General features: G+C 39.8%; 1 protein-coding gene across 5 annotated transcripts in view; it reads right to left on the bottom strand.

Annotated features, from left to right (window-relative positions):
• ATP6V1H (ATPase H+ transporting V1 subunit H) overlaps positions 1 to 3,420 on the bottom strand; it is a 119,985-nt gene extending 116,565 nt beyond the window's left edge. For 2 of the 5 annotated variants that reach the window (XM_076005298.1, XM_012751765.3), the window contains exons 1-2: positions 3,144 to 3,420; positions 1,710 to 1,857 (exon numbers count right to left, since the gene is read on the bottom strand). In XM_076005298.1, the coding sequence (XP_075861413.1) occupies positions 1,710 to 1,822 (113 nt within the window). In that variant the 5' untranslated portion in view covers positions 1,823 to 1,857; positions 3,144 to 3,420. Of the gene's footprint in view, positions 1 to 1,709; positions 1,858 to 3,065 lie in introns of all 5 variants that reach the window. The other 3 variants (XM_076005297.1, XM_076005295.1, XM_076005296.1) reach the window with 2 other exon arrangements.
• Between the last annotated feature and the right edge of the window lie 12,276 nt (positions 3,421 to 15,696).

Raw genomic sequence — 15,696 nt, forward strand, 5'->3', positions numbered from 1 at the left:
ATCTATGTGTAGAGAGACAGCTTCTATCTATTCCAATAATACTGCTATAGCCTCTCCTACCTCTAAGCTTATTACCCACAAATTCACCCTTTATGTTGTCAGAACAATCCAACCAAGAGGCAAATCTGATCATCTAACTCCCACCTACTAGCTTCGGTCATTCCAACACCTACTCTTCCTTGGAACCCTAATCGTAAATGTTCTCAAGAGGGTCAGAGACACACACTCCCACATCCATTCCACTATCATTTTCATCTGTTCTACATGCTGAGCTTTCTTATCAGACTTCACATCAACCATGTGTTTCAGGGCTTGCAAAACACTGACTGACAGGATCAAGTCCAAACTCCTTCCAGCTGCACGCAGGACCTTCACGATCAGCCCCTGGCAGTTTCTTCAGCGTCAGTTCTCCCCACTGCCGCCTCCAAAACATGTATGACTCCCACCTAGCCTGCTGTTTTTGCTTCCCTGCCTTTGCTCACAATGTCTGTTCTACTTGGAAATCTGCTCCTTCTTGACATGTGGCTAAATACCACTCATCCATGAAAACTCAGTTCAAGGACCACCCTCTTTCAGGAAAACTTCCTGAGGGTAGGATTAGCTGTCCTTTTTCTGTGCACCCATCAGACCCTGAGCAACTTTCTATTATTAGTTAACATACTGAATTTAAATGATCTGTTAACACATCTGACTTCCCTATTAGAGTATGAGTTTCTTTCAAAATGGCACTTTATATCTTTTTTGGAGCCTCAAAGTCTGGAAAAATGCCTCAAAGTTGGCAGGTAATCAATAAATGTTTGATGAGTGCTAAATTAACAGAAATAAAAGAATCATATTTGTACACTGTATATCCCCTCTATAACAAAACAAACTATTAAATATAAAACTACAGACTCCTCGATGTTTTTTTAAAATGTCTACATAAATCTGAACTGGATTTCCTCAATAATTCAGTTATAAATATAGCAAAATAAGCAGATAAGTAAAGTCAATATGATAAAATATAGTTAACAATAAACACTTACTTTACAGATAAATATAGAATATTAAAATATCAGCACACTAAATCTTAATATACACCCAAGAAAGGAGGAAGAAATAAAGTTTATTGAGTGTATTCAACATGCTAATGCTTGTATTCAACTGGGCTAGTACTTTTAATACATTATTTCAGCAACAAGCCTGTGGGATATGTATCTTCATTTCATATTTACTTCACTAACCCTCAGAGAAGTTACAAGATTTGCCTAAGACCACCAAGCTGGTAGAGAGAAAAATTCAAACCCAGGTCTAAAACGTAAACATCTATGCTTTTCACTCGTTGTATGGGCCATTCTAAAAAGATCATCTGCCCCTACATTGATCACCAGGGCATGCTGGGCTACGCTGGCCATATTTGCCAGCCACTCCCTTCCTCCTTCCATAACCCACAAACATTCCTCTCAAGTATCCCACTCATTCAAAAAGTACTTCCTTCCAGCCAGAGAATGTCAAAAGTACTAAGAGCAACTCTGCTTCCCCAATAGAGCCCCAAGCTCTTTCCACCACACTATGCTAACTCCCTAAGGCAGCTAATTATTCTAAGGAGGAAGTGTCTCTTCCACATTTACTAGAATTTTTCCAGTATTTCTCTCACAGAAGCATGACCATGAAAAAGTCTGATGCAAAAGCATATGATTATCCATGATTCACAGCAAACTGGTACTTACTGAAGATAAGACTGCCAGTTCACTTTGTTTGCACGAACTTCTGCAGCCTTGGCAGCAATAATATTGGTTGGGACAGCCGCATCCACAGCACCTCGGATATCCATTTTGGTCATCTAAATTTTATAATCTTGAATGTTTTTCAACAGATCTTCAATTTAGATGTAAGGTAAAAAGAGAATACCATGTGTTATTTTTTTAACAATGATTATTATTATCATCACTTTAATCTCCCTAGGCATTCAACTCAAATATTCAATATCCTAAGTCTGAAAGCCCTATCATTGTATGTCAAATCTTGTCCGCTGTACTGTAAAAAAGTTACTCTCTAGGCTTTTTCTTTTCCAAGAAAGGTTTTTTAATTATTGGCACCAATATTGTACTGAGATTTTTTAAATGACCACTTAAGATACTGAAATCAGATATTATGGTTAAATAGAACAAGCATACAAAATGGAAAAATATTTTAAATCTATACAATTAGGATCAACTTTCCTCTTCTGACAGAGAAAAAAATTATAACTGTATAATACAGATGAGGCCAACTTATAAACTTTTACTAAGCACCATTTTGAAGTGACATTAAAAATTATAACTCCTTTCTAAAATACTCATTCAAATAAAAATATACAAAGTGGGAACATAATTTCTCAGAAGACAGTTCTTTCTTTTCAACCAAAATCCACCATATTTTCAAAATCACTTTTGGGAGAAATTTTTGGAACAAATACCTATTACAATTTGCGTAAGCCAAATGGGAGCCCGGTCTGACGACAAGAACCTACACTAATGGGCTATGTAATTCTCACTCCAAAATTTCCAGATAAAAAGCTTAAGCTTGATTTTATCACAACACAAAATATAGGTTCCCATTCACAAACATCAGTTTACGGCCATGGCCACACTAAGCTATACCCCAAATTCTATTCCAGATTCCCAATGACCTTAGTCGATATGGAACTTAATCTCTGTATCTGAGAATTTGCTGCCTAAACAAGCAAGAGCAGCGCGGACTGGCGGGCCCAGGTCAAAACAGGCTCCATCCGGGCCAGGCTGGAACGCTGGAACCAGGCAGGCTTAGCCCCAGCGACCTTTTGGGGAGTAGCTCAAGATGTCTCAAGACGGTTACCTAAGTCTCTGAATGTCTCGCACCCCCAGCAAGCCAGGGCCTTGGCCCAGTCCTGGGGAAGGAATAATTTTTACCCGTCCACTCCTCTCTCCTGCCCGCCCCTCCCATTTCTTTCCCTTGCAGGAAGGTTCTGCAATTTCGTAAATCTGTTTGAGGCCTGGAAGGAAAGAAATCTCGCAACCTGGAGGGAAGGGCGGAAGGGGCCAGAGCGGCGAAAGACCTGCACACACCAGGGACACTGGAGAAACTGCGGGGGTCGCCTCACCCGTTCCAGTGCCTGAGACGAAACAGCTCGCAGGCAGTCTCACCTCACGAAACCTCGAGACCCGACAACGCACCACAAGGAGGCAGAGAGGGTGCGGCGGTCCGGGGCGTCCGCAGCCAGGCTGGGGCGCCGAGTCAGAGCCGAGTGGCCGTCTCCTGCCAGGTCCGGAGGCCTGAGCAGCGGTGGGAGACTCGGGAGACTGAAAGTGAAGCGACGCCCGAACCAAGGAGACGTTGAGGACAGCACAGGCTGAAGGAAGCCAGAGGGGCCGCAGAATGACAGGAGCGTCTGTCACGTGACCAGAGGCACGTGACTGCCGCGGAAGGCGGAAGCCGGAATGGTCCAAAACAGCCGGAGGAGGGGCGTTGCGCTGAGAAGGGGCCTGTTCCCGACTGGCTCCTGGAACAGGGTGGCCGCGGAAGGGACGCGTGGCTCGCAGGAGGGGCCAGCCAGTGCAGAAGACGTGGGGCAGAGTGGGGCGGGGGCCGGGGCCCCCAAACCCAGTGCCCAGGATTGGGGCAGCTGAGGACCCTGCCCGGAGGTAGTTTGAGAGGCCAAAACTTTGTCTTAACCACATGTTTTGTTTTGTTTTGAGACAGAGTCTCACTCTGTTGCCCAGGCTAGAGTGCCGTGGCGTCAGCCTAGTTCATAGCAACCTCAAACTCCTGGGCTCAAGCGATCCTCCTGCCTCAGCCTCCCGAGTAGCAGGGACTACAGGAATGCACCACCATGCTCGGCTAATTTTATATATATTTTTTTAGTTGTCCAGCTAATTTCTTTATATTTTTTAGTAGAGACTGGGGTCTCGCTCTTGCTCAGGCTGATCTCGAACTCCTGACCTTGAGCGATCCTCCCGCCTTGGCCTCCCAGAGTGCTAGGATTACAGGCTTGAGCCACCCCACCTGCCTTAACCACGTTCTTTTGAAAAGTTTGTTTTAGTGCTTTTATTTATTTATTAGTTGGTTGACAGGGTCTTGCTCTGTTGTACTGGCTAAACTGCAGTGGCGTCTTCATAGCTCACTGCGACCTCAAACTCCTGGAAACAAGGAATGCTCCTGCCTCAGCCTCCCAAGTAGATGGGACTACAAGCGCTGCCGCAATTGCCACAACCGCTAATTTTTTTGTTGGTGGAGAGGATGGTGGGGGGCAGGGTCTCACTACGTTGCCCAAGCTGGTATCGCACCTTGGCCTCCCAAAATGCAAGGATTACAGGCATGAGCCACCATGCCCAGCCTGATTTAGTACTTTTAAATAGATATTTTTATTTGGATTTAACAGCTTGATGAAGCAGGCATTCTTATTTGGATTTTAAATATAAAGCTGAGGCTGAGAAGTAGTTCACAAAAGTTATCTTAACCTAGGGTTGGAGATTAGCAAATGTACATTCCATGCAATATTTACAATTACACTAAAAAGTTAAACGTTGTTTGTTTAAAATTCAGAGTTAACTCAGCATCCTGTATTTTATCTGACAACCCTATTTTGAGCCCAAGTTTTCCATAGTCTAGGCCTAAGCTACCCTCTTTGCTTTAAGATAATAATGAGTAATACTGCACTACCCTGGTGATAAGGCATATTTTTGTTAAAAAGCATTGAAAGGGATTTATAAATATAACCAATACATTCCTACTAAAAATATTAAATTGAGGTCAAGTTTTAAAACAACATTTTGCATTGATTATGAATAAAGATACCTAATAACAGTGTATAAGATTGTGCTAATTTTCTGCTGCTGTAACAAGTTATCACAAATTTGGTGCCTTAAACCAACACAAATTTATTATATCACAGTTCAGTAGGTCAGAAGTCAGACATAGATCTTACTGGGCTAACAAGTTTTTGGCAGGACTGAGTTCTTTCTGGAGGCACTTGAGAATCCATTCCTCTGCCTGCATTCCTTGGCTGGTGGCCTTTTCTTTGAAGTCAGCCTCCTCACCTCTGTCTCTGACCACAGCAGTGAAGGGTTGTCTGCTTTTATGGGGCGGAGGTCATATGATTAAATTGGGCCCACCTGAATAATCCAAGCAACTCTACACATCTCTAGGTTCTTAACCTTAATCATATCTGCAAGGTTAGGTCATAGATATCTTTAGGAGAACCATTATCCTGACTATCACAAATAAGGAGGGATGAATACACACTAATTTAATGTAGTTGGTTGAATAACAATACAAAGGGACCTTACATGGTATCTCCGTTAGTTTTCTAAAGTTAAATGTTTAAAGGAACTCTAGCTAATGGGGCAAAATGTTAATCTTTTTAAAACCGGACGCATAGATATTCCTTATATCCTGTTTATTTGAATATTTTGTTTTTAAAAATTGATACTATGGGTTGAGTCCATTTATATGTGAAACTCTAGCCTAAATTAATGAAGGATTTGCTCACCAAGAAAATACTGGAATTAAAACAAAATCTCGATAATAACATAGTAAAATAATCCATTGGTAACAAACCTATATATAGATCACAAAACTGTCCTCTAATATTTTAAACTTGATACATGTTTCAAAGATGTTGAAAGTGGGGAACATACCCCCTCAGGGCATTTTCTGGCCTAAAATGTAAGTAGTGCTTCTGTGGAGAAAGCAGCTGGATCCCTACGTATTCACTCATCTATCATTCCAAATAAAAAGGCAGAATTTTAGGCCATGCTGGGGCTATGGCCTTACTAACAAAATGACATCCTTATGGAGCATATGAATGCAAACCTCCCACTGTCAGAAAGAATAGCTTAAGTGTCTACCCAAATGTTAAATGTGCATACTCCATAATCTAGCAATCAAACTTCCAGGAATTTCTCCGATAGAACTGTTAGTATGTGTGTGCAAAGATGAATGTACAAGGGTTTTAGGGGTGCAATATTTTTATAATAGCAAAACAAAAACAGAAGACATGTGTATTGATCATCTCAGGCTGCCATAACAAAATACCATAGACTGGGTAGCTTAAACAACAGAAACTTATTTCTCACAGTTTGGAAGGCTGTGAAGTCCAAGATGAAGGTCTGGCTGATTTGGTTCCCAGTAAGAGCCCTCATCCTGGTTGCAGATGGCCACCTTCTTGCTGTGTAGAGAAAGCTCCCTGATGTCTCTTCTTATGGGGACAGTAATCCTACTGGATCAGGGCTCCATCCTTATGATCTCATTTAACCTTTAATTACCTCCATAAAGGCCTTAGCTCCAAATACACTTGCACTGAGGGTTGAGGCTTCAACCTATGAATTTGGGGGATATGTAAACACAAACACAATCCAAATTTAGTCCATCAGTTGAAGAAATGAGAAAATAATATAATACCATACATTGAAGTATTATGCAGCCATTAAAAAGAATTTAAATAGAGCTTTGACTTCCAACACAGAAGGACATTCACACTCAGGTAATATGTACAGAATAACATAATTTTTTGCTGCTTAACAAAATGTTTACATGTGTGTTTATATGTACATATCATAAAAATCTATAGTGACACACATCAAAGTGTTTTTAAAAATAGGTAACTGGGGAGTAGGATATGATGCTTTAATTTTTGCTTTTTACTTTAAATACTTCTGTATAATGCCACATGTTTTAGTTAGAATGTATTACTGTTAACTGTTAAAAATTAAAGGCAGAATTTACCAGTTAAGCCATCTGAGCCTGAAGTTTTCTTTCTTTAATAAATATAAGGCTATTTAGGTAATCTATTTCTCCTTAAGTGAACTTATTAGTTTGCATCTTTTAATGATTTTGTCCATATCATCTACGTTGTCTAATTTATTAGTATTAGTTTAAAGTTGTTCATAATGTTATCTATTATTCATTTGATATGTATAGAATTAGTACTGAAGTTACCTCTCTCATTCCTAATATTGATAGCTGGTAGTGTCTTTTTTTTTTTTCCTGATCCATCTGGCTAGAGGTTTATCAATTTTATTGATCTCGAAGAACCAGCTCTTGTTTCATTTATTTTTTTCCTCTATTTGATTTGTTTTCTATTTCATTGATTTCCACACTGATCTTCATTATTGCCTTTGTAATACATGTCATAAACACCAGAATGCACTTTTATTATTTTTTGTTTGAAATAGTCTTTTAACAAGAATTAAATAATTTTTAAAAAATATTTACATCTATTCTCAATAGTTTACCATTTTTAGTGTTCTTCACTCCTTTATGTACATACAGATTTGGGGGGATTTGGTTACCATTCTTCCTCTGCATGAAGGACTTCACTTAACATTTCTTATATTCAAGATCTTCTGGTGATTAATTCTTGAAGCTTTTGTATGTCTGAAAACATCTCTATTTTGCCTTCACTTTTTGTTGTTGCTTATTGGGGCTCTTATTAACATGACTTATTTTCTCTGGCTGCTTTCAAGATTTTCTCTTTTGCACTTGTTTGAGCAGTTTTATGAAGATGTGACCTGGTGCGGTTTTCTTCATGTTTCTTGGGCTTAGGTTTATTGGAATTCTTGCATTGTAAAATTTATAGTTTCCATCAAATGTGAAAAAATGTTGGCCTTTATGTCTTCAAGTATATGTATGTCCCCCACTGTCCTCTCCATTGAGGACTCTGAGTACCTGTGCATTAGACTGCTTGAAGTTATCCCACAGCTCACTGATGCTCTGTTTGCTGTTTGTTTTTACCATATTTTTCCCTCTGTGTTTTATTTGGGATAATTTCTTTTGCTGTGTTTCAAGTTCATTAACATTTCATTCTGCAATGTCTACTCTACCAGTAATCCACCAAATGAATTTTTTGTCTCTAGAAATTTGATTTGAGTCAATTTTATATCTTCCATGTCTCTACTTAACATGTCTTTTTTTTCCATCTAGCCTCTCATGGAGTATAGTTATGGTAACTTTTTTAATGTCCTTGGCTACTAATTCTACTAATTCCAACACCTGTGTCAATAGGGGGTCAATTTCAATTGATTGGTTTATCTCCTCATCATGGGTCATATATTCCTGCTTCTGTGTGTCGGTAATTTTTTATTACATGCCAGATGTGGTGAATTCTACCTCATTGGGCATGAGGATTTCTTTTGTTCCTATAAATATTCTTGGGTTTTGTTCTGGGATGTACTTTTATGTTACCCAACATTTGATTCTTTGAGGTCTTTGCTTTAAGCTTTGTCAGACAGGACCAGAGCAACATGTCGTATAGGGTTAATTTTCCCCAATATTAGGGCAACACTACAAATGCCTTGTAAATTGTAAGTGTCCCCATGCTGGCCATCGCACACAGGTGCCATTCCCAGCCCTTCATGAGCTCAAGGAACTGTTTCCCCGACTCTTGGGTGGCTCTTTCCCTGGCCTCAGCCAGTCTCCTCACACCGGTGCCCTGATCAGTGCTCAGCTGAACACTCCAGGGGACCTGCTGAAGAACTCCAGGTTCTCTCTGTAAAGCTCTTCCTCACCACACCCTGCCCGTGAACTCCAGCTGTCCTGGCCTTTCCAGACTCCCTGCTGCATCTTCTCAATCAAGGAGACCACGGGCTTCCACCTGGTCTCCACTCACTGAACCAGAGCCTGCAAACTTTTTCCAGGCACTAAGCCAGGGCATCCTCAGGGGTCACTGCACTTGTTTCCTGTCACTTGAAGATCACTGCCCTTTGTTTCTTATGTCCATTGTCTTGGCACCATTTTTTCTTACTCTTAGTCAAGTTTTTTAGTTGTTTCAGCTGGGAGGGTAAATTAGGTCCCTGCCATTCTGTCTTAGCCAGAAGTGGAAATCTGAGTGTTCTTTTAAAAGCAAATCTAGAGGGGGAAAGTTTTCATAGAGGAGAAATAGAAACTCATAATAAACTCCTAAAAGCCAAAACAGAATTCATGCTATTTTAAAAAAAAAATTCAGCAAAATATTTCCTGCTTTACTTCCAGCCCAAGGGGCAAATGACAAAGTAAGCAAAAATGGTTTTTGAGGTGGGAGGATCTCATATGTTAAAAGGGTCAGTGGCCCATAGTTGCTCAAGCCAACCTCACAACATTTTATTCCTTGTTATTTAATTCCTCTTTTAGGGAGAAATTAAATTCAATTTTATTTTTAATTTAACTTTTCTCTTTGTGATTGGGGCAACAATGAAGAAAAGGTTGAAAAACATTACCTTAGACTAACAAAGGATTTCTGACTATATTTGTTTCCTAGGGCTGTCACAACAAATTTTCATAAACTTGGAGGATTTAAAAAAAACAGAAATTTACTTTTTTTAGGTTCTGGAGGAAGAAGTCCAAAATCAAGATGTCAGCAGAGCCACATTCCATCCTAAGGTTCTGTGTGAGAATCTGTTTCCTGCCTCTTCCAGCTTCCTGAGGCTGCCAGCATTCCTGAGCTCGTGGCTGCATCACTCCAATTTCTACCTCCATGGTCACATTTCTTCCTCCTCTTCTGTCTCTTATAAGGACACTTACTGAATTTAGGGCCCAGCTGGATAATTCAGGTTGATCTCCGGATCCTTAATTGCATCTGCAAAGATCCTTTTTCCATGTAAAGAATCATTCACAGGCTCTGGGGATTTGACATGGACATATCTTTCTGGGAACCAGCATTCAATAGCTACCTTCACAAGTACAGATCCTAAACAAAACTAGGCAAAGGGTAGGAAGGGGAGTACAGCCAAGTCTTCCGTGAGCTGCTGCCTGACTCCCTGATTTGACAGGAACTTGTGTGTCAGCCAGGGCTGATTCTCAGGAGTTTGTAATGCAATATGTTATAGACTGAATGTGTCTCCCCAAAATTCATATGTTGAAGCCCTAATTCCCAGTGTGACAATATTAGGAGACAGGGCCTTTGGAAAGTAATTAGGGGTAGATGAGATCGTGAGGGCAGGGCCCCCATGAAGGGATTTTTGCCTTTATGAAAGAAGAGACACCAGAGAGAGAGCAATCTCTCTCCATAAGCACACACCAAGGAAAGGCAGCATGAGAACATAGAAGGCGGCTGTCCGCAAGCCAGGAAGAAAGCCCTCACCTGACCATGCTGACACTCTGATCTTAGACTTCTAGCCTCCAGAAATGTAAAAAAAAAAAAAATTAATTTCTGTTGGTTAAGCCACCCACTCTATGGTATTTTGTTTGGATAGCCTGGGCAGACTAATTACATAATACAAACAAAGCTTCTTAATCACACCATCAGAACAAAGTGTGGATGATAATCATTTACAACAGAGAGAGATTAAAGCCCCTGTAAACAGATGCAAAACATAAGAGAAAGCCTGCTTAATCTCTCTTTTGCTCATTCAGTTGGAGACACATTTATTGGGTGTCCCGAATTTTCCAGACACTCCAATTTTCTTTGGGATTTCTTTGGAGTTGCTCAGAGTCAAGTTGAGGAGCACAGATAGAGTCAGATAATGCCAGTAAGAGCAATAACAAAGTGCATCTAAGCATTCTGTGAGCCTGGAAGAGGCAGCTGGTGCTGCTGTCTACAGAGAGGAGCAGCAGTCGGGGACCCCACGTAGGGACTGACACTTGCACCGGTCCCAGACAAGGCAGGCTGATTAGGAAACGGGTGAAGGGCCTTCCAGGAAAAGAGAGAAAGAGTCTCAAATTCTGCAGGAGTCCCCTTCCTCCTTTCTACTCTTGACCCACTTGCAAATGTGGTCAGTTTTAAGATGAAATAGGTTCCTTCATGGCAAGAAAAACCCAGAGCATACTGTTCTCACTTATATGTGGAAGCTAAAACATTGATCTCATGGAAGGAGAGTAGAACAGTGGTTCACAGGTAGGGAAGGGTAGTGGGAGGAGGAATAAAGAGGGGATAGTTAATTACAGCTAGATAGCAGGAATAAGCTCGAGTGTTCTGTAGCACAATAGAGCGATTATAGTTAATAATAATTCATTGTATATGGCAAAATAACTAAAAGATTAGGTTTGGAGTGTTCCTAACACAAAAGATAAATATTTGAGGCAACAGATATCCCAATTACCCAGATTTCATCATTACATATTGTTTGCTTGTATCAAAATATCACATGTAACCCACAAATATGTACAACTATTACATATTCATGAAATCTAATAATAAAATAAAAAAATCCAGAGCATGTTTCTCTGTGTATCTGAGCAAAACCAGCAATGAGGCCTGAGCCGCATGTGGCCTTCCCTGCCACATCAGCCGCAGCAGGCAAGATGCGGCAGGTTCCGGGAAACTCTTCTCTTTCCAGAGAGGCACAGAGAGATGGAACAAATGCAGTGAGCAGGTGGGGGGCTGCTTCACGGGCATCATGGCATTACCAGGTGTGTGTCTGGCACAGGGAGAAGAGAAGAGAAGATGCAGGTAGTCGCTGGCGCTACCTCCCTTACATTATTTCTTTAGCAGATCTACTGGTGATTTTCTTCTTTCAACCTGTCTGCTATAACAAAGTACCATAGACTAGGTGGCTTATAAACAACAGAAATTTATCTTCTCACAGGGCATCAGCAGGGTCGGGTTCTGGTGACGACTCTCCTCGGGTTGTAGACTGTGGACTTCTCACTGTATCCTCACATGGTGGAAAGACGGTGCGAGAGCACTCTGGGGTCTCTTTCATAAGGGCAATAATTTCATTCATGAAGGCTCTATTTTCATGACCTAATGACCTCAAAAAGGTCCCACCTCTTATTTCATCACGTTGGGAGTTAAGGCTTCAACAAAGGAATTTTGGAGCAATGAACATTCAGATCATAACAGTGATCTCAACTGCCTAATTATATATTATAGCATATGCAAGATACTCTTTGAGCTACTTTGTAATTTCTTTATAACTGAGCTCCAGATTTGTTATTTTAAAATGACATAAGGGGAATTAGATAAAACTGTGTTGACAGGAGAAAAATAATAGTAATAATAAATGTATCCATCAAATTTAGTTAATGTCCCATATCTTTAACAATTCTAGAATAGCATTGTATTACATGTTTGGAGAAAATCTACCACTTAGAAATCATCAGAAGGTAGAAAAATGATGAAGTTTCAAAGGATTTTCTTCAGTCTAAAATATACGAAATTTTATAAACTTCATTTCCAATATTTTCTTTCCAAACATGAATTGAACTTATATTTATCCATAGAAATATAGGCTTCTAGTCAAAGAAAATCCTATTCTAGAAGATTTATCAGGAAAACTTACCACTGCTAAGTAATATTATGCTACTAGCCTACCTTCAATTACAAGGACTTTGAGAAGTTTTTACAGCTCACTGAATAAATTACTAGTTTAATGGAAGAATGGTTTTTCCATTCTCTTTCATACAATTCCCCTGAAAACAATAGGCATTTGCAAGAAGCTGGCTTTGTTTGGCTTAACAGTAACTCGAAATATTGACGCCATGACCCTTTACAAAGTACTCTAACCAACTACCCTAACAGCCTCTCATTGCTTTGGTATTGCCAAATCAGGTCTAACAGCAGTCATTCAGGGTTTCACTTGCCCTCTGTGCCCTAAATTCTTATGGCAACTAATCTTCATATTTTCCAGGTAAGTTAATTTTATTATACTGCACCATAGGTCCCATAAGGACTTCCCACAACTTGACATTTTAAAAACATGGTCACTATGGTTAGACAGCTTCTAAAATGGCTCCTAATGATCCCCACCTCCCAATGATTCATATTCTCACATAATCCTCTCTCCTTGAGTGTGGGCTAGATCTGCTGACTCTTCTAAGGAATAGAATAATGTAAAGGTAAGGGGAAGTCCCTTCTAAGATCAGGTCACAACAGACGTAACTTCTGTCTTGCTTGCATTCTCTCAGGTTCTTCTCTGTCGCTCACTCTGAAGCAAGGTGCCACGTTGTGAACTATGGAGAGGCCAGTGCGGCTGGAACTAAGGGCAGCCCCCAGTGAACAACCAGAAAAAACTTGAAGCCCTTAGCCCAACAGGCTTATAAGAACTAAATACAGACAACAACTGTATGGGTGAGCCTTGAGATGTCTGCAACCCTGGCCAACAGCTTCATGGCAACCTTGTGAGAGACCCTGAGCCAGAAACCACAGCTAAACCATAGCTCTGTTCCTGCAACTATGAGATAATCAATGAGATTTATTGCCCCACTGTGAAACATTTGGTCACTTGAGGAAGTTGCCTCTCTTTTTAAAAAACATTTAATAGCTTTCTTGAGATATAATTCACAAACTATACAACTCATTCATTGAAAAGGTACAATGCAGTGGTTTTTGGTATATTCGCAGGGTTGTGTGGTCTTTTGTGAATGGCTATTTCCCTTAGCACAGTGTTTTCAAGGTTCATCCATGCTGTAGCTTGCGTCAGTACTTCATTTCCTTTTATGGCAGAATAATACTCCATTGTATAGATATACCACATTTTGTTTATCCATCCATCAGTTAATGGGCATGTAGGTTGTTTCAAGTTTTTAGACATTTGTGTGCAAGTCTTTGTGTGAACATAGGTTTCATTTCCCTTATTTGGGTAGATACCTGGGAGTGAAATTGCTGGATCAGAGGGTAACTCTATGTTTAACATTCTGAGGAACTGCCAGACTGTTTTCCAAAGTAGTTGCAATGTTTTACATTCCCGCCACTAATGCATGAGAGTTCCAGTTTCTCCACATCCTTGCCAACACTGTTATTGTCTGTCTTGTTAATTAAAGCCAACCCATTGGGGTGTGAAGTGGTTATCTCATTGTGGTTTTCACTTGTTTTTCCTAATACTAATGATGTTGAACATCTTTTCGTGTGCTTATTTAGCCATTTGTATGTCCTCTTTGGACATACAAATTTCAACACTTCACCCATTTTTAATTGAGGTATTTGGTTTTTCATTTTTGAAGTATAAAAGCTCCTTCTATATTCTGGATTATGAGTCCCTTATTTTGTATATATATAAATAATGCTATACACATGAATGATTTGCAATATTCTCTCCTATTTTGTGAGTTACTCCTTTACTTTCTTTGTGATGTACTTGAAAGCACAAAAGGTTTTAATTTTGATGAAGTACAAGTTTTCCTTTTGTCTTTGTGCTTTTGATATTGTATCTAAGAAGGCTTTGCCTAATTAATCCATGGTCACAAAGATTTATCTTTATGTTTTCTTCTAAGACTTTCATAGTTTTAACCCTTACATTTAGATCTATGATCCATTTAGAATTGATTTTTGCATATAGTGTGGAGTAGAAGTCCAACATCATATTACTGCATATGGATAACCAGTTGTCCCAGCACCATTTGTTAAAAAGACAATTCTTTCCCCCAATGAATTATCTTGGCACCTTGTCAAAAATCAATTGACCATAAGTGTACAGATTTATTCCTGTATTCTCAATTCTATTCCATTGATCTACACGTCTATCCTTATGCCAGTACTATGCAGTCTTAATTATGGTAGCTTTGTAGTAAGGCTTAAATTGGGAAGTGTGAATCCTTCAAGACTGTTCTCTTTTTTCAATATACTTTTGGATATACTGGGTCCCTTACAATTTCATATGAATTTTTGGATCAACTGTTAACTTCTTCAAAAAAGGGAGCTGGGATATATAGGGATTATGTTGAATCTGTAGAGCAATTTGGGAGGCCCAGGATTGTTTCACAAAAGGAAACTTCTCCGGTTCATACTGCCCAGTAATACACATCTGGAGCCTCACCTTTGTGTACCTCCAAACCCAATGTCCAAGAAGCTACCTGGACATTAGTTACCTCTTGACAGAAGAGTAGTCTACCTTTTTGCACTCTGTTTAATAATCTTATATTTATGAAGCAGTTTATAAATATGAAGTATGGTGTTAGAAGCCAATTCTTGGCTCACTCATTAGATGGCCAGTTACCTCATTAAAAAATCAATTTAATTTTACATGATGTAAATAAAAAGTATAATAATCCTTGAGTTTAAATGTGGGTATGAGTTTATCATAAGTTTCTAGCTGCGAAGGTGACAGCTATTAAAATGACCTTTTAAAATGACCTGGAAAGATTAGGCTAACCATCTACTTGTCAATTACACAGTCCAAGATTGCCAAGTACCTATCACACACCACTAATGCAGAAGTTTTTCCAAGCAATCTATTTAATTTTATCATTATATACTAAGCTGTATATCACTTGGATCATTCCTTTCTGTTTTAAGATTGCATTTAAATCAAAAATACATGACAGGTATAGTGGCTAGTGCTTGTAATCCCAGCACTTTAAGAGGCTGAGATGGCAACATAGTGAGATCTCGTCTCTACAGAAAAATTTCTTTAAAAATTAGCCAGGTGTGGTGGCGCGTGCCTGTAGTCTCAGCGACTTCAGACGCTGAGGCAGGAGGATCACTTGAGCTCAGGAGTTTGAGGCTGCAATGAGCACTCCAGCCTGGGCAACAGAGAAAGACCTTGTCTACAAATAAATAAATAAGGGATACTTTCTACCTTTAGAGGGCACTCATAACATACAGTACTTACACATTCACAATAAGCAGCTCTACCAGGAATAGAACATTAAAGACCTGTGGATAAGCTACTGATCTGCAAAACAGATAATCCTTTTCCTTGGATTAGTGTAACTTTCCAGGGAGGTCCCCAGCAAACTCAGGAGATGGCCCAGCATTAGCCAAAGGAAGAGACACAGAGCAGACCCCATGTGAATGTTGGTAGAAACCAGGCAACAGGATTCATTTAGTGCCTTCATCGTAAAAAC

This window comes from Microcebus murinus, chromosome 7 (genome assembly GCF_040939455.1).
Source record: "Microcebus murinus isolate Inina chromosome 7, M.murinus_Inina_mat1.0, whole genome shotgun sequence".
NCBI lineage: Eukaryota > Metazoa > Chordata > Mammalia > Primates > Cheirogaleidae > Microcebus > Microcebus murinus.